The sequence below is a fragment of the Geospiza fortis genome, unplaced genomic scaffold (genome assembly GCF_000277835.1).
Source record: "Geospiza fortis unplaced genomic scaffold, GeoFor_1.0 scaffold147, whole genome shotgun sequence".
NCBI lineage: Eukaryota > Metazoa > Chordata > Aves > Passeriformes > Thraupidae > Geospiza > Geospiza fortis.
Window position 1 is genome coordinate 2,917,196 of NW_005054372.1, and position 19,732 is coordinate 2,936,927.

At 37.4% G+C, this 19,732-nt stretch overlaps 1 protein-coding gene across 9 annotated transcripts in view; it reads right to left on the bottom strand.

Annotated features, from left to right (window-relative positions):
- Positions 1 to 19,732, bottom strand: part of SORCS2 (sortilin related VPS10 domain containing receptor 2) — a 361,254-nt gene that overhangs the window by 48,355 nt on the left and 293,167 nt on the right. For all 9 annotated transcript variants that reach the window (XM_031060109.1, XM_031060108.1, XM_031060107.1 and 6 more), the window contains exons 11-13: positions 16,646 to 16,722; positions 10,193 to 10,284; positions 8,999 to 9,106 (exon numbers count right to left, since the gene is read on the bottom strand). In XM_031060109.1, coding sequence (XP_030915969.1) covers positions 8,999 to 9,106; positions 10,193 to 10,284; positions 16,646 to 16,722 — 277 coding nt within the window. The remainder of the gene's footprint in view (positions 1 to 8,998; positions 9,107 to 10,192; positions 10,285 to 16,645; positions 16,723 to 19,732) is intronic.

Here is a 19,732-nt window from a genome sequence, read left to right on the forward strand (position 1 = left end):
ACCAACAAAAACCCCTAAAAACTCATTTCCACTATGGCTGTTCTGATTCTACAAACTGAAGACCACATTCTCACAGAGCACGGTAACAACACCAGTGTTCCCAACATTCTCTGGCTTAAATAAAATCCCAAAGATTTAAGGAAGTGTCCCAGTACAGTCACAAATTCCATTAAAAATGCAGACATACAGCTTTGTAATTCCTAGGGTAAATTTTCCAAGGAATGAAGCATTTTACACGCAACCACTTTAGCAAACTGTTTGAGAAAAAAAGTCTTAATGATTATTAATGCTGTTGCTGCAGTAGCATGTGTTGCAGACACCTCACATGAGCACATTTAAATGCACTGCTTAAGACAACTAGAATAAAAAAAGAAGTATTTTTCAAAGTAACTAAGGCAGGTATTAAGTAGGATTCAATGGATTAGACAAAAATATGAGCTACAATAAAGCAATACATAATAGCAATCACAATATAATTGCTCAGGTGCAAAATATGTAATATATATGATTAATAAAATCATATGAATGGAAAAAACTGGAATGGTGCAGCAAGTGTAACTGATGACGAGAAGTTATATATCAAGATGATAGCAATTCATAAGCTACTAAAACCTTCCTCTTGATTAACTATATTTCATTAGAAAGCCATCAAATCAATTCTGTTGAAGCTATAAAAGATGATGCTGTGATAAATAATTTTTGGAAGAAATTCCAATTACCTTGGAAATTAATTTACTTTTATTTGCAAGGATTTAGGATCCATAATTTTAACTTCAGTGTTTCAGTTGCCATAACAACTTTGTACATTTGTTCCTAGTTCATTTATGAGCACATAATTTTTTAATTTGATTGCATCATTTGATAGATAAGACAGTTTAATGCAGTTTTTAAGCTAACTAATTTAAACTATTTGCTGGAGAATTGCTGGTTATTTCTGTTCCTGATAAAGCTCATAATCAGGCAGAGTTAATTTAACAGAAATTATGTGCAATGATACTCTTTTCCAGTAAATTCTGTTCAATAGACAAGACCTATTCAATAGAGACTCCTTGCTTAGGTGAGCAGTAGTGGCTGTGTCATCTCCTGTCTCTGTGTTTTGTTTTACTCATGAATACCTGAGAACACTCAAAGACCTCAGAGTGGTGGGAGTGATCCTGCAGGATTTTCCCACCAAGGTCAGATGGGGAATTTATTCAGATGTTTAATGTAGCAACTAAACCTGTGCAAGTTTTGCAGTTGTGCTGAGGACTAGTGATGACAATTGCGTACTGACAACTAGTGATGCACAGTCACTTTTGTTTGAAATCAGAAGCCTCCTTCACTCTAGACTCACTGCCTTAATCTCCAAGTGCTGCACTGGCTTTTTCTCTCCTCTGTATGAGTTTGCCATCAGCTGTGATGTTCAGAACAGGACACTGCAGCAGAGTGTCTGCACAGTGATGAGCTGCCCTGTTGGCATACTCTGCTAACTTCATATTCCACTTGGGGGTGGCCTCTAGTTTTTTTTGAAAGAGACTTCAAAAGTATGGAGCTACTGACAGTAGGATTTGAATCAGGGTCAGTTGAGGGCCCCACACACAGGTGAGATGGGCATCTCAAGGGCTCTCTCTTGGATAATAGGTCTAAATTCCTCTGGAGAGCACGTAAGCAAAGCTGTCCAAGCATGTACCCAAAATTCTTCACAGATCTAAACCTCAGTAGCTAACAGTGAGTATATGATCAAGGTGGGAAAGGAAACCACACTATGAGAGATGCTAGTTAATTGTTTTAACATTTCTTCTGTCTTCTCTTAAATGCAAGCAGTCACAGAGCTTTGTCAAAATTATATTTCTACCTTGCTCCGAATATGAGGCCTCCTTTCCAGCAGTAAATCGTATGAGAAGGAAATAGAATGGTCAGTGAACTTATTGTTTAGTATATTTTTTAACTCTCATGTTTTGTATATTTTTTAACTCTCAGATCTCTCTGATAATTTTTATAACATAACTGCAATTTCAGATTAAATATTCAATCTACCTTACAGTTCACTAGATATCAAAGACCATTTGCATTAAAAAAAAGCATCTTTCTCAGTTATCTTCTACATAAAAGGATTAGTTGGAAGTCTTGTCAATTTATGGTGACTTCAAAGAGCTGAGTCCTTTGCCTCACATAGACCTTTACTATGAATGATGAAAATATCCCTGAAAAAGCAAATAAATGTGACAATCTTCTTTTTGTTCTGCCTGTTGTGGTTCATATTATTACAGTGTCTTTGAACATACAGCAAGACATGCCAAAATCTATGTAGAAAATACCTAGCTGAGGAGTAAACTGATGAGATGGTGGCAGGGAAGGATGTACATTAGTGTAGCCACTGCCAACAGGTAATGCTCTCCTTAACTCACAGGAATAATATTATTGAAAGATTTTCCAAGGGGATATGAGTTGGCAGAGATAGCCATGAATATGTCCTACAGTGACATTTAAAGCCTACTATTTTCAGAGGAGAAAATGACAAGTGAATCTTTATTAGATGAGCTTTCCTTCCAACAGTTGTCTTTGCTTCCATTACACCGTTGTAAAATCAACAAAAACCTAGATAAGTCAGAGGGTTCCTTCTGGTAAAATGGGTGAAAGTAATGTGAGATTCAAGCTGCAGTCTGTTACACATCAAGATTATAATTCAGCATATTTTTCTGATTTTCCAAAAGAACATAACAGCGGTCACATTTCAGTGGCCTTCCTAAATTGCAACTACAGAAATGATGAATGCTTCCATGTGCAAAAGTAGACACCTGCCTACATAAAGCAACTGCACATAAAAAGTGCTTGTGTATACAGGAGATCATGTGCAAATATGCTGAGACATTTATGATTTAAATGCCTTAAACTACAAACACATGCATATACTTAATACACTAAAGAGAAGAGTAAGGTTTCTGGGTTGGGCCGTTTTTTTGGGGGTTTGTTTTTTTGGGGTTTTTTTTTTTTTTTGGCTGCCAAAGTGAAAAATGAAGAGAGGAAACAATTTAGTTGAAATTGAACCAAAATGTGTTTTTTCATTGTTTCCTGTTCCCGTAAGCTAATAATTGCCATTCATTCTTTAATGCCAAAACATCTCGGTTTTAGCTCTTTTGGGGAAAAAGAACGGAAATGAATGCTTAGGTTCTGAGAAGTGCTGGGGAGAAGCAGAATCTGGGTGTTTCCACTTCATCCAGGATTTCAGTGGCTCCATGATATTTGTGAATTACATCCAACATTTTTTCCCATCTATTTGATAAATTCCTGTCCAAGAACAGCCTTTTAACACATATGCTGTTTGGAAAACATTGCAGATTTAGTGCCTAGCCTAATGTCTTATGCAGAAGTAAACACAAGGTGGACAGTGAACAAAATTATTTAAAGAGAAACATATGATACTGTAGAGGATAGCTTTTTCATAATTTAACTCTATGTTTTCATCTTACTTAAAGATCAAATTAATCTGGGATACTTGCAAAATTTTATAATTCTTTAGCTAATACTCTCTTTCTTACTCATATTTTTAAAAAGCAAGTCTCATCACAATTAGAAATTCTTAATTCAGACTTCACCTAGCAGAGCTAGATTTAATACACTACAGTCATCTAAATAGTGGTTCCTTCATTTTGAGAGCAAAATATAGTTCAAGGCCCCAACCAAAAGTAAATAAAGCATTAAAAAATTTTAGTTGTTGTCTAAGTTTGTAATGGTTATTTATTTGAAATAGAAACCAAAAGTGAAGCATAGTTAGAGGATCAAAGCTTCAGGCACTCTCTCTGTGACAAGGGCTTAAAATTACTCAATGCCTGTTCTGAATGAAAAAGTCACATCACTCTTTTCTGTCCTCTCCTCCTGTAAACAGGGACAAGGCGATAACAGATTCTTACAGAACATGGATTCCTAACTTTTCAGTTCCTCTTACTTAAATATATTAACAGATCTGTCCTAAAAACGCATTAAATATGGGTTATAAGTGACACTGAAAGCATCCTGTTTCTGTGCTTCTGAGTACAATATGAAACTGTAAGGAAAGAAATTTAAAGAATAAACTTTACCCACTAAACTTCTTTTGAGAAGAGTGAGAGACTGGGGCATTACCAGGTCTTGACTCCAAGGTCACAAGTCGGTGGTGACACTGCAATGCTTTGACTTGCTCTGCTAACAACTGTGTCCACAGAGATGACAGCAAAAGCATTAGGCTTGCTGCTAAACAGAGATCTGTACATCTGCATTAGCTGATATCTAGATTAGATTGGAATAGAAGAAGCAGTTTGCTTTTCCAATGTTTTTTTCACCACATTTCCTCTATCTACTCTCTGATATGTTCCTTCTTATGCAGAGAGCAGGACAACCATTTCATAACTGAGCAATGATTCTCATCCAAGACATTAACTAGCTGAGAAGAAAACCTAGAATTTGCCTTCAGAAACCAGCTATTCTTGATCATAATAAGGCTTTATCTACCTTTTATCTACCTTTTATAAGTGTTGCAGTATGAGGAAGTCAGTAGAGAAGAATTCAAAACACAGAGAAGTACCTTCACCTAGCAAGATACTCAGAGGACAGGAAAAGTAATGTCCTGCCATGTGTGACAAAAAGCTCCAAAAAATACATGTAATGCTGACTGCTATTGATGTTGTTAAAGGTGAGGTTGACATTCCTAGCAGAATCAACAGTTACAAAAATCCAGACAGCTCTACTGAATATCTAACACTTATTAATACTCATCTGGTTTTGAGTAAGTTAAAATTAGACTATCTTCCTGCTTCCATGATCACCCAGGAACCCAAAAGGAACACAATGGGCATTCAAGACAGCAAAATATGTACACAGGAGTTCAGAGATGTCATAAAGTTCCCAGCAGCATCCAAAGTTGTTATTCTATGAATAAAAAAAAATAGCCCTCTGGAAAAAAATTTAACTACCCACAAGGAAGATTTTGATTCTACCTGACATAAAGAAAAGCAGTTCTTTTATGTAACCTCTTACTGGCCTTTTAAAAGGGGCTATGGTTTGTGGTACCATATGTTATTGTGCCTACTGGGTTTACACTGCAATCTAAATAACCTGGTTTGGGAAACATTCCCAGAAGCTGAGATGTGATTTAGAATCATTTTCAACAGGTTTGAAACTTTCATTACAGTAACTATTTCCTCTGGAGAGGAACATCAATATTTCAGACACACAAAAATTCTTCCTTTTGCACTGAGTTAGGCCATTACTCAATCCAGTATTAGCAAGTAATTTTTCCCAACTATAAAATATTGTTCAGTATTGTTCAACGGGGTTGCAGTAACTTTCATTCTTACAAATTTAGAACAAAATAAAACCTACTAGCCCATGCACTATTTTGATGAAAATATACTAGTTGAGAAAATTTCTTAGCAAACCTTACTTATTCATTTAGCAATAAATACTGGATTTGAGCTCCTCATTTAGAATTTGATTTTTATACAGATCAAGTTTCCTAAAATTTATGAATACTTAATTGCTTATATTTCCTAAACTCCTAACTAAGTCTCTTTAGAAGTGGAAATCTAGACAGATTGAAAACAGAATGAGTTTCCAAAAGTTTTTGAAAACTTTACCACTAAAACTCCTAAAAATCTTAACTAAGTCTTTTGCAGAGCACAGTGGAATAAAATATTTTTTCCTTAGCATTTGTATGTACATAACCTGAATACTGCAGAGGATTTTGAAGAATTATTTAGATTAATGTTGACTGACAGATGACAACTGAGTACTTTTGACAAGTCAACATTTGGCTTTCCTCTCTGTTTTGGAGAAAACACAAAACTTTCTGAAATGAAGAACAATGGCAACCAGGTTCACATTTTCCTGTTTCTTCAGTAAAGCTTCCTAGACCACTTCGCTTTGGAATGGAAAACAATCATGAGTGACATTCCTTAGGGGTCAGTATTGGGACTAGCACTGTTTAACACCTTTGCTGGAACATGGACAGTGGGATCAATCCTCCTGTAGAAAATCTGCCAATGGCACCAAACTGTGGGGTGCAGTCAACCCAATGGAGGGAAGGGACCATCCAGATGGACCTTGAAGGCTTGAGAGGTGGGCCTGTGTGAACCTCATGAAGTTCAACAAGGCCAAATTCAAGGTCCTGCACCTGGTTTGGGTCAATCTCAAGCACAAATACAGGCTGGGCAGAAGAATGAATTAAAAACAGGCCTGATGAGAAGGAGTGGGGGGGTGTTGGTTGAGAAAAAGTTCAACATGAGCCAGCTGCGTGTGCTCACAGCTCAGAAAGCCAATTTTACCCTGGGCTGCATCCAAAGCACTGCAGGCCACAGGGCAAGAGAGAGGATTCTGCCACTCTGTCTCACTCTCATGAGACCCCACCCATAGTGCTGCATCCAGCTCTGGGGTCCCCAACACAAGAAGGATGTGGAGGCCACGTCCAGAGAAGCTGTGGATACTCCATCCCTGGAAGTGTTCAAGGCCAGGCTGGATGGGGCTTTCAGCAAGTTATTCCAGTAGGTGTCCCTGCCCATGAGAGGAGGAGTGGAACTAAATAGTCTCAAAGTTCCCTTCCAACCCAAAACATTCTGGAGTTTTATGATTCTGGATAAATTAGGACGGAACTGGAATTAAAATGCCAGCCACTTACAAGTCCAGTCAATATCTCAGACACCATGCTGGAGAATGAGAAGTCTCTTATATACAGATTGACTTCAGTGGACCCAGAATTTTACCATAACAGCCAATTTCAGGACACATGAAATATTCTTTGAATCTTTTGCAAGTTTATTCTAGAAGCTTTAAATGAAATACTGTCTATTCCTTAATTTTGCTGCACATTTTTTCAGTTATTACCTTTCCACTTCAGAATTATGCTATCTCTACTAATTTATGCAGATTTTGACATCATACTCTTTATTCAAAGTCTTTATTCAAGCACATTCCATACCAAAGGAAGAAAATCAAATTCCCGTACTAGGAAAATATATCAAACTATGTCCTTGGCAATGGATTTGGGCATTCCTCAATTAATTTATTTCCATTGCCATTTAGAAGGTCATCTTACCATGTTCTCCTTGGAAGAAAATTCTATCTAACAAAATGAAAAGATGGCGTAGTTGATTTTTGGTTTTGGTTTGGTTTTTTTGTGGTTTTTGGGTTTTTTTGTTTGTTTGGTTTTGGTTTTTTTTTTTGTCCAGGGAATGTGTATTTCTCAAAAGCAACAAATCACTGTAGATTAAGTCAAGCACAGTAACTTAGTACAAGAATGGGTTTTCAGGAAAAATGAACTAAGCCAGACAGAACGACAAAAGGTCTTAACATAAAGTCAGACAGAGCACCACTGGGTTGACAACATCACCCCGAAGGTAAAACAGTCAAAAGCAGTGGGAGAGATGAGGAAGTTGGTACAATGGCAACAATGAAACACATACTGTAGACTTATTCCTCTCATTGTCTTTAGAATCTGGTAGGAAATTTGCATGTATCTTCAGGGCCAGTCTGTGCTATTAAATGTTTGATGCCCACCATGCTCAGTAAAACTAGCTAAAAAGTAAGATCCGACAAGCCTGGCATGACACACTAGAGTCAGACTCTTGCTGTGCCTTTAGAAATATACAAATCACATGATGCTTTTGTTGTCAGTCTGGGCTCATGTACCAAATCTAGCTGCAGCTCCATGTACTTTAGATAGATGATTTTAGACAGGCATCATGTTTTACAAGAGCTCTTTAGCCCATTCAGCCAGATATTTAAGCACATCTTCACAGAATCACTGTTTTTAATGATACTTAACAAGGAAAAAACCCCAAGCCCAGAGCATACAGTCACCACACATCATTTTATCTGCCAGTAAGTACAGTTTGGGATAAGCTTTTGATCCATCTACTTTTACTGAAATTAATGGAAATCCCTCATTCAGAGGCATAAGTGTCTCCATGTGGCATATATTATATCATAAATAAAGCTGTATTTGAGAGAAGAGGAAGATGATGGGATAATAGTGTTCTTCTCAGGTTATAGATGCATAATGGAGAATAAATGAGGCAGTGAAGAAAGAGAGAAAAAACCAAGAGCCTGTCTGTACAGTGCTATGAACTTGGCACAACCCTTGGAAGTACATTGGGTAGGATTGTTGCTTTGCTGAGGGTCCTTTATACACTGGGCTAATAATTTATTTTTCCCTGGGGAAAATGCTACTGGTACATGTCAAAGGCAGCTCTATTTGTAACTCCTGGGAGAAAAAGCTTGTCACAAGCACACTGAGCTCCACATAAAGAATCACACAAACTGTTGCAATAGAAATACACAAAACCACCTGTGTGCATTGCCCTCTCTGTCTGCAGGCAGCATGTGCCTTTCTCCCTTCCTGGACAGGAGTTTTTTACTCTCAGACACTTCTAAAATACTAGCATTTATTCTAGAGATGGAGTAAAATGTGCAGCTCAGATCCAGCTGTCCCTGATCCTTTGGAAAAAACAGGATAAACAATTCAGAGTTGCAGAATTTGGTTATTTTTAACTCTATTCACAGCATCTGCCTCTGTCACTGCACAGAATAAAAACAAATATTTGATAGCACAGTGCTTGGTTACATCAAGTACTGCAGTGCTATTTACTAAGACAATACTATAGTTATTTACACAGTGAAGACAATAGATGTTTAACATTTTTGATGTCTGACTAAAAATCTGTAGAAAATTAAAAAAACCCAAGAGGAAATATTTTTTTTTTTCCCCTGCATCTTTCAGATTTGTAAAGCAGTCCTATTATTGCACTCTTCCCAGTGGTAACTTTGCAAGATTTCATATGAACATAATCTTTAAAATCTGAAGTACTGCAGTCAGATGATTTCAAAAACAGGTTACATACCAGGGAGGTTCAGACATTACTGTGTCTATGTGACTGTGGGAAGCAAAAGCCACTGACTCAAGGACCATTTCAAACATGCACAGCTGAAAATCTATGCAAATGCATACACAGAGAGAGCCCTGAAAACAGAGGTGAAACCAAAACCTTACGTCATGACCAGTGTCTCATCTCCAGGTTCACTAAGTAGTCCATCTACAAAGACAGAAGTGCTGGTAAAATTATGTGTGCTCCAGGTCTGCCCTTCATCTATGCTGAACCTGTAAAAAAGGAGAAAAATGGAGGTGCATTAACTCCAGGCATCAGTATGAGGGTGGCCCTTCATGGCTGTTAAACATTTCCAAAAGATACTGATGAATCAGCAAAACATAATACAAAACATAATTCTAATGTACAACCCAAATCCTTTTTTTCTGTACATTTCCTTCAGGTCTTTTGGACAGTAGGTTAATGATGGCTTTCAGTCCAGATAAAAAGAGCCTAGGTACAGGTACAGAGCCTAGTTCCTATTCATGTATATAACACATGTTCTGCAAAGATGAGCCAATTCACAAGTGATAAATATGTCTTTTTATGTCTTTTAATGTCTTTTTTAAAGATGTATTTTTATGCTGAAGATTATAGTTCTGTGTGCCATTACACAAGGTTACCATGTTTTGCTGCACCATGGTGCAGTCTAAAACTTGATATTCTATATCAAACTGCTTTGCAACAAACCTTTCCTGGCAAACAGGCTGAGAAGGCCATTTGCTGCACTGACACCTATGAGAAGATCTATGCACACTGCAGTTACTTTGTGCATGAATATCCCAGATGAGCTGTGATTCTGGCACACCAAATTACACAGCACATAAGCTCAAATAAGGCCTTCACCTGTTGGCTCCCAAACTCTATAGTAAATTGCTCTTGCCAGAGAAACTCAGGGCTATTCCCAATTTTCCTATGGCCCTTGGAAAGGACAGAGACTTTACAGCATCAATGAGCTCTCCTGACTGCCCACTTAAGCCACATATGCAGCACAGGCTGAGCATCACTGACATGCAACAATTATGCTGAACACAGCTTCTACTGATGAATTCCAGAAGAGTCTTTTAAGCAAAAAATGCCTACACTGATGCCAGAAAATGTTATTATGATTAATGCATGATGCCATGGTACCTTCAGCACCATGAAGTAATCTTAAAGTAAACATCCAACTGCATTTTTGTTGACTCAATGAATGTTAAATTAAGTTGATCCCACCTGTGCTTCATACATGATCACAATGAAATGCTTATCTTAAACTCTGAACTTTGCCTGAGGTCTTGAGTACACAACAGCTCTACTCTAATTGACTGTAGAATTACTTGAGTATTTTCAGAGGAATAGAGGTGTCTTTGATAGCCACAATAACTCCACCATGGTCCAAGTACAAGATGTGGTGCTCTTCTTCAAAGACCTACAAATCAGACAAAGAAAGGCCAGCTAAGCAAATGTACAAAACAGCTGAAATAAAATGAACAAGCAAACAAGAATTAAGAGACTTATGTTTTATAATGTCCACACTTCAAACTGAAAAGGACATAAAAGTCATGTTAAGTTTTGTACTTCTCCCAGCTGTAAAAGAAAAGAAAATTAAGTAGGTGAATCAGAAAATGTTCAGGTTCAAATCACAGCCAGATTAAACTGCCTCAAGTGATTTTAGCCCAAGCTTATATTTCTCATAGCATGCATTCCTTCCTGTTCTATATCACCAAGTGACCCATCACCTTACTTTGGTGTTTGCCATATTCTGTGTATCCTGCAGATAAAATGCTTTGCAGTCTAATTCTAAGAAAAAAAGGAAAAGTACTGCTGTCTGTGACTTTCTCACATATTCCCCAGAACCTACAGAACGTGAAATAATTGGTGCAAGATGTTTTCTGCATTTCCAGTGTCAGTGAGCTTAAGTTCAAATATTATGTGATGTCCCATGGAGACCACTGTGAGTTTGCAACCAAGATACATATAATATTGATTTAATGGTATAAAGGATTAAAAACTTCATAAATTATTTTTAATTCCTTTTCTAGAGGTTACTAGGAGTACTAAAATAAAAGGACAGGTAGATACCTTTCCTGTTTTACATCTAAAATCTGTTTTAAGACAGGATTTACTTTTGTAATTAACCTCTGTAGTTCATTAAACACAAAACCAAATGATATGTGAGAATTATACACACTTAGCCTTTATAGACAAACATGCAGTCTTCCACATGCTTTGACAAAGCAAAGGTGAAAACGATAAAGGTTAGGTTTATTTTGCCTTGTAAATGAAAAAATACTGACAATACTAAATAATTTTCTTCTTTTGGCAAAATGAAATGCTACATTTAGAGGCTTTCTCAGAAAGACTGAGCTGGAGCTGGGGTGAAAATATCTTACAGCACACTCACAATTACTTCAAAAATAGGAAGCATTTAATTTGGGTTGAGAACTCAGTCTTCCTCTCATCTAGTAAGAACATATTTTATGGGAATCCTAGGGCTTCAAGTGTCTGATCAGTTTTTCGTGTTGCCAGTTTGCAGGCAAACCCCTGATATGAGGCACTGATAGTCCAACATACTCATTCCCCCAGCTATGTATTTTAGAAGAGAATTCAGTAAAGGACAGACATTAATTTTAGATGCACTTCAAAAGGATGAGATCAGCTGGAGTCAGATAAGCAAGCAGAGTTTTGATCCTCCTCTAAACTTTGTTTGAACTTTCTCTCAAACCAAAATGCAACAGGCTGTGCTGGGACACCAAGTCTCCCATAGCTTCAGCACCAAAGATAAAGCAAGCTGATACCTGCACCACTTAATGCAAATCAGCCTTTCCTAGAAAAGCACCATGGCAGGTCTTCATGTAGCATTTTAATAACCCTGCTTTAGCACACTATAAAGCACAGAGGACACGTTACAGGCATATTAATGCAGTTGTTATTTCATGCTCTTCTTGCGCACACATCAAATTTTTTATAAACAAAATGTATGAAAGCCTTATGAAAATAATTCTTCATCTTCAATACATTGAAAAGAATGACCAGTTTCATGCCTGTTTATCACAAAAATAAATATTTATCTCTACTTTCTGGTAAAAAAACCCAAGAAAAACAGTTTGCAAAGGATTGAGGCAAAGGTGGTCCCAGTGTGAGAGATGAAGTTCAGACCTATGAAGATGAGACATGTGAATTCTGATATACATCTCTCCACTAACTAAATTCTGGCCATGAATTCTGATATACATCTCTCCACTAACTAAAGCAGGCAATAAATCTATTCTGATCCTTACTACTAGCCAGCCACTACATAGAAAAAGATTTTTATAACCTATTTCTGTAATTTTTGTCCATGTTTTGTACTTTATAATCACAATCTCAGCTCCTATTCTATCCTCTTCCTTCTGCTTTAAATGCTTTTCTTCCTATGTCTGTCCCAACACTTCAGCAGCTATTTCAGGCCAGAATATCTGTTGGAAGAAATTGGGACAGCTCCATGAAATCAGTGAGAGCATATTTAAGTGCTCCTAGAGAAATAGATGCCATACCATTTTACTTTGTGTTACAGAAGTTGCAAGAATAAACAAAAATTCCTGAGATTACCTTTTTATTTCATCAAGTGATATCCATTACTAAATTTAAATCTGGAAACAGAAGCTTTTCTACACAGAATGAGTCAGTTGGACGTTCTCAGGGTTGAAAGGCTGGAATTACATCCTATTTTGTTATGCTTACAAGTGTTACCATCTATCTCCTAAGATGCCTGCAGGAAAACATGTATTCTCACTTAACCAAAGGTTTTCCAAGTTGCTTTGATACACAAGGATTTGACACAGATAAATAATATTCCAATGAAAAACCAGCAGACTAAAGCTCCAGAGATCTAGATTTAGTTCCTAGACATCCAAAAGGCTTTCTCTACTACCTCATTAGTTTTGCTGAACATTTTGTTGCTGCAAGAGCTACTCTGGTAGCAGATCAAATGTGAAAGGTTTATTATTGCTGACTTCTTCCTTTTATTTATGCCATTTTCTTTGAAATTCAGACCTTTCTCTTACTCTTTGCTGTATAAATACTTTGCTGTATTTCAAGTTCAGTGTTGTAACAGATGCTGTTAACATAACAACAGCAACCAGACTTGTGAACAGATATCAGTATTATAAAAAAATAAAAACACTCATATGTATACATAAGGTAATCCTTAGCACTTAACAGAGTATCCTAATATTTCATGTTCATTAACACATTTTATTATATTGTTCTCCTGGTATAATAGGCAGAGAAATCTTTCAAATAAACATGAATTCACCTTAGGCTACATCTTCATGGTCCACTTGGCACTTAAGTTAACAGTTGGACTTAGTGATCTTAAGTGCCTTTTCTAACTTTAATGATTCTATGATTCTAAGCCTATATATTTTATGATAATGTCAAGGTGTGATTCCTTTCTTCTACAGTCCAGTTCATGGCATGGATATTTAAGCTGCTTGCCAATCAGCTCCTAAAGCACTACTGCTATTTGCAGTGCAATGTCGTACACTACATAGCCACAATTTTCAGTTTTCCTCAAAGAAAGAGTGATGGCTTCAGGATACACCAACAAGCAGCTCAGCTATGCAAAAGAAAGGTAGAAGAATAACTGGCACTAGCACAAGTGGTATTGTGGTTGTTTATAACAACAATTCTTGGTTTTGCTTCTTGTGTGGGCTGACGCAGGCAGGATGCAGCAACAACCACAAAACCACAGATGAAATGCAATAATAAATTTACCCTCATTACCTGGCCAACCAGGGGAGCCCTGAAGCAGCACCTGGGCAAAGACATACAAGTGGGGGTGCAGACACTGCAGAGCTCAGTCCATGCCAGAGGATCACGCAGCCTACTGTGCTGTAGGGGTTTGCACGGACATAATTCACCACTCTGCTTTGGTCTTTGCAGCAGCAGGGCAGGGATCTCAGCCATGTTTGACACTGTGCCTCTATCACAGGCTTATGTTATCTAAACACAGATGTTTGACTTGTTCAACACAGAGGGCCAAAAAAATTAATAATATGATATATGTGGGTTTTGACACCTGCACTTGACTGTGTTTACAGTCCTCCTCACCAACCTTCTGATTTTCCTGGATATTTCTATTTATCACCAGAATTTACTTAATTTCAAAACCTCTTATTTAAGCATTCATTTCTGTCTATGAACTCTGGCTGTGTTTATAGGTAAGTCTTCCTGAACTTACCTATACAAACTCACCTATGTGAACTTACCTATAACTTCCTTATATGACCACATCAAATGCAAGCAGCACAGTTTGGTGCTGTCTCAGAGCACACCATTGAATTACAGGATCTTTGACCTTCCCCACAGTTCTATAATCCACAGTTCTATGAACCAATACTGCTATTATGTCAATAAAGGTTTAATTAATTCTTTGCACTACTTTTTCCCCAAAGTCTCTTATGTTTGCTTTTCTTCATTCTCCGTCTCTATACACAAGCACAGACTGCTCCCCTTCTCCTCTGTACACAGCTCAGCAACATCATGTGAGATCGTGAGAAAGGTGCCAGGCCCTCACTAATGACAACCACAAAGTCTCCAAGGCTGAGACTTACACAAAGTGTTGTGCCAAAGCACAGGATTTCACCAGCTCACAAGACCTGCAATTTGCTGAATTATCTAAATTCCTGTATCACCTGACTGAAGCCTTCTCTTTTGTTGTCAGAACTCCAGCAGAGAAAGGAAATGCGCTGCTGTCCTCTGAAAGAATTGTTTAATTGTGCACAGTGAGGCCATGAAATATATAAAACAATCTACAGTTTCATTCTGATCACAAATATTAGAGTTTAGTAAACTCTTTCAAGGGCTTTGTAGGAGTTTCAATTAAAATAAAGCTAGCAGTGTTGTTTGCCATTTTGACTGCCACAATGAGGGATCAGTTTGTAGTTGATTTTACAGCATAATTAGGCACCTTAGGGTCAAGTTCCAACACCTATCATTTACCTGTGTGTCTCTACAAATAAAAAGCAGTGAAAATATTAATTTGATCTCATTCCTCTTTTCTTCTTATTTTTCACCCCAGAAAAACTATAAAACTTTGGCAAATGCTGACAAGAAATTATGAGAGGCCTCTGAGAAGTATTAAGCAACACAGTACCCACTGTAAATCCTGGAAGGCTTTTGCATTTACACGCCTATTCATTGTATGCTAGATTTCAAGATGGAATTTGGTATAAAATTTATCTTTTAAACATCAAAGGACATTATCATTACAAAAATAACCCAATAACCCAGAGTTTTAAAGTACTCTGCAGAGTACTAATGGAACCCTACAATAGCAATATAAGAAACTGTCTGTATTTTTCTCTTTTAACCTCAAATTCCCCAAGCTCAGCCAGTAACACTACTGAGAATATTTTTACACTTAATGGTTTTAAAAAAATAACAAATTTTATTTCAGCTGAACACTACAACACTACTTTAACTGAAATTAAATTATTTTTTGAAAACACTTTGGTCCTTTGAGGGTGCTTTTTTTAAATCCTGGATATATATTATAACTAGAATCTATATGATATTGTATATTGCTGCTATATACATATACAGAGAAAGAAAATACCCCTATGCTGAGTGCATTGGGTTTGCACAGCAAGGTTTTGGTTGCAGGTAAGTCCACTGGGGTGGCTTCTTTGAGACACTTCTAGAGAAGCTTCCCACATCCTACAGCCAACACCAGCCAGCTTCAAGATGGACATGCCCCTTGTCCATTGACTCAACTCAGGAGGAAAGAGCAGCAGAGATATGTGTGTTGAACTGACCACAGCCCCCATTCCAGATCCCCCGGTGTGGCTCAGGGTGAGGAGGCAGAGAATTAGTAAAGTTGAGCCCATGATGAAGGGAGAGGTAGGGGGAAGCTGTTTTAAGAACTGGGTTTATTTCTCACTATCCTGCTCTGCTATTAATTGGCAATCAAATAAATACCCCCTAGGTTGGGTCTGTTTTGCCTGTGATGGTAATTGGCGACCAACTTCTCCTTGTTCTTATCTCAGCCCATGAGCTTTTTGTTATATCCTCCCTCCGCTGTCCAGCTGAGGAGAGCAGTGACAGAGAGACACTGGTACCAAGCCAGGGCAAACCCTCCACACTGAGACAGAGCAGCTTAGGAAACACCACATGAGAAAGGTGAAATGCTTGAATGGACACTAGCCAGTGGAAGAAAAAAGCCATCCAGAATTCAAACAGCATTATGATATCACTGTTCTCTTTTTAACACTTTGGTATTTGTAGTCCCTGAAATTATTAAATCATGCTAAAAGACTTTAAAAATTTTTATTATTTTTTGTAAAATATCTTTTCACTGTCTCAGTTTCAATGAAGAAAAAGTTTATGCTTTAGTAACAGCTTTCAGACTATGAAGCAGAAGAATTTTTGCCCTTGTAGCTAAGCTATGTCTTTTAGCTCAGAATGTTTGTACTGTAAGATCTAGTCCAAGTCCACTTCATCATTAGCATAGGAAGATTACTTAAATTATTAAAAACCTAAACAGACACTACGTTTTTTGCATAAGATACTTACAGGATCTTTAAAGAGACCAAAATATTTGAACTTCAGCAGAACCTGACAGCCTGATCAATTTGAGTCCTAGAAAATCACCTTCTTAATCTCTTAGTTTCCAAGCAAACTGGAGATAATAATACCACCTCCTTCAAAAGAGTGAGTATCTAAAGACTAGTTAAGCATTACACAATTCATCACATTTGGGACATTAGAATTATTTCCAGGTTCCTTTGATGATTTATGCCTCCTACCTGACGCCACGTGTTGCCACAGTCAGATGTTATGTACATCTCTTCTTTATACTCAACCAGCTGGGACCCCAGGTTACCTGTCACAAGAGAGAAGAAAACAAGGGTTGCATCCACATGAGCAAGAGAGATTGGATCTAGCCCTGATGCCAGTCTGAGTCAGAAATTTCCAGGTCAGAGCAAGAACTAAACACAGTTGAACAGGCTTACTTCATTTCTGGTAGAACCAGCAAAATCCTTTAAAAATACATATGTACAATTTCAAAGTCTTCCTTTCCATTGCTAGGTTGTCCATAGGTGGAAGCAATGAGGCTTGATTCTAATACCAAAACGCAGAAGTCAGACCAACATTTTAGTTTTGTTCCTGCATGCTGAAAATTTATCATGAAACAACATGTATTTAAGATGTAAACATGAAACACCCATAAACTCACAAGCTTTAACCTTAATAATATTCTGTAAAGTTATTCATATTGTACTCAAACTGTTAAAATGAAATATTTTATCTTTAAAACTTGATGAAGTGGTAGCTAAACTAGAATCTGGTGAAATATGCAACACGGAAAGAGGGTACAGGGCTTTTGAAAAAGAGTAAATACAAAAGAACTGAAAGCAGAATTATTTGATTTACCTAAATATTAAGCAGAAAGTTACTGAATACAATGACAAATAGCACTGAAGAGAATTCAGTTAACTGAATTCAGAGTTAACAGAAGTGTTAAACTTGGGGAAGATGATAGCAGATGCAGTCCCAAATACAGATATCTCATCTTTTAACATGTGGTACTTCAAATAGCAAATTATTAAACCATCAGGCAGCTTAATGTTCTAGGAGAGAATCATGCATGGCACAATATTCCTTCTAAATGATATCCTCCTGGGGATTTAGACTTAAATATATGCTTTGAATGTTTTCACTGTAGAAATAAGATGAAAATTATCAGATCCTCTTTAGCAAAAGAGACGATGAAAGAAAACACTTGAGATTAGAACAGCACTATGAAATTTCACTTGTGTGTTATATAAATAGCTGGTTTTTAACCACTAGACCAGATCTGTTTATACAGAACGTGTTTAGTGATGCTGAAAGGTTCCCAAGAGGAATGACAGCACCCACTGCCCAAAATACACACTCTATTTAGACCATCAAGGGTGCATGTGCTCCACTCTTTAATAAGATAACTCTACCTCATTTAATCCTAAATACATCCCAGACAGAACTGGAATGCTTATATTGAATCAGGGAATTTATAGAAGTCAGTTAATTCCTTTAAGTTGCATCTAACAGTTCAGAAGATGCCACTTCCCATTCTTGGGCTTTTCTTGGGCTTTCATCCTTCCAAGACACTCCACATTCTCTCATTGATCGCATAACTCAGCAAAGATTTAGTTGCTCATAGAATCATAGAATATGTTGAGTTGGAAGGGACCCATCAAGATCACTGAATCCAACTCCTGGCCCTGCACAGGAGACCCCAAGGATCACACCATGCGCCTGGGAGCATTATCCAAATGCTTCTTGAACTCATGCAGGCTTGATGCTGTGACCCTTTCCCTGGGGAGCCTGTTCCAAAGCTCAATCATCTTCTGGGTGAAAAACCTTTCCCTGATATCTAACCTAGACCTCCCATGAATATAACCAAATGAAATAGTTCCAAAACATTAATTCCGTTATATTTTCTCCCCAAATACAGCTTTAAGATTAATCTGATCACTAGAAGGAGATATGAATGAGAAATCACCTTCTCAGGGTTGAAGGAAGGGAAGGAAGATTTGATAAACTGCATATACAAAATACACTTCTTTTTCTATTCTTACTTTCCCCTGTTATATTTTCACTGCTATATCACTGCAAATGGACATATTCTTGTGCTACTGAAGTTAATCACAGAATGTTTTCTATAGGACAGCTGAAACCAGAAATATTTATCTGCTTGCTAGAATATAACATACTGCTGTCAGTCTACACTCTTCTTTACACAGATAACTTTAATAAATTCAGTGTTAGTTTTGCTCCTGAATAAATGTTGTTTATTCTACCTCTTTTCACCACTTACTGAATTCTACTTGCATGAGTAGGTCTTTATTTTGAGCATTGCTAGGGATCTGCGCTTTAAAGAATTCAGTGGTAAGTTGCCTTGCTAATGGAAAATTACTTTGTAAACTAAACAGCATCTACTTCTGCTTCATTAAAAAGCCTTTTCTATCCAGCTGATTTAGTAATGACATTAGCAACATTGCACTTGCAGCTCTGTTAAAAGACAGAATGACTTCTCCTAGTTCTGATTTTACTTTTACTGTCTTGGTAAAAGAGCAAAAGGAGTTGGTGGGCTCAGTTATAAGTCCAGAGACTTTTCATTCTGCCTAAACCACAACTGATGCCAACAGGAACAGAATCTGGGACACTGTTTTGGGGAAAAGGACTTCAGCGATGTTCGATCTTTGAAAAGAGTCCATCAACGGGCCAAGGGTGGAAGCCCAGAAGTGGTGCATGCAGGACCTGCTGACTGTTGACACAATGTTTAACTGTGTCATTAATGGAGGCTGTAATTTTCACTACTTCCAGATTTTTTGGGACACACAGTTATATGACATAATTTTGCAAACTTTGTAAAATGAAGTCTTCAAGCAGAAAAAAACCCAAAACATAAAACACTTTTCTGTGAGGAAGGATAAAACTTCTCAGTGCAGCTAGAGTTTTCTCTGTGGGTACCACAGACCATGGATTGCTGAAAAAGAGCATCAGTGGATCCAGAGAGAAAAACCAGGCAAGGCCAAAAGAAGGAAAGTTGCAGCACTACGGGAGACAGGCAGGCTCCTGCAAAGTGCAGAGGGAAGTACCCAAGCAACCAAATTTGACATGTGACAGACAGAAGGAAACTTCCACAGGAACACATAATGATGCATTAGATTTATAAGCCACAGAAAAGCCACTCTGAAAGCTGTTAGCCTGAAAAAGTAGAACTGGAATAAAACCAAGTCCTTCAAAGATCCAAGAGAACTCCCCCCACTTTTATTAGCAAACTTTTCTATTTAACACATGTGACACAAGAGTTATGAGTTTTCTCTAGTTAAAAAGTTACATTGTTT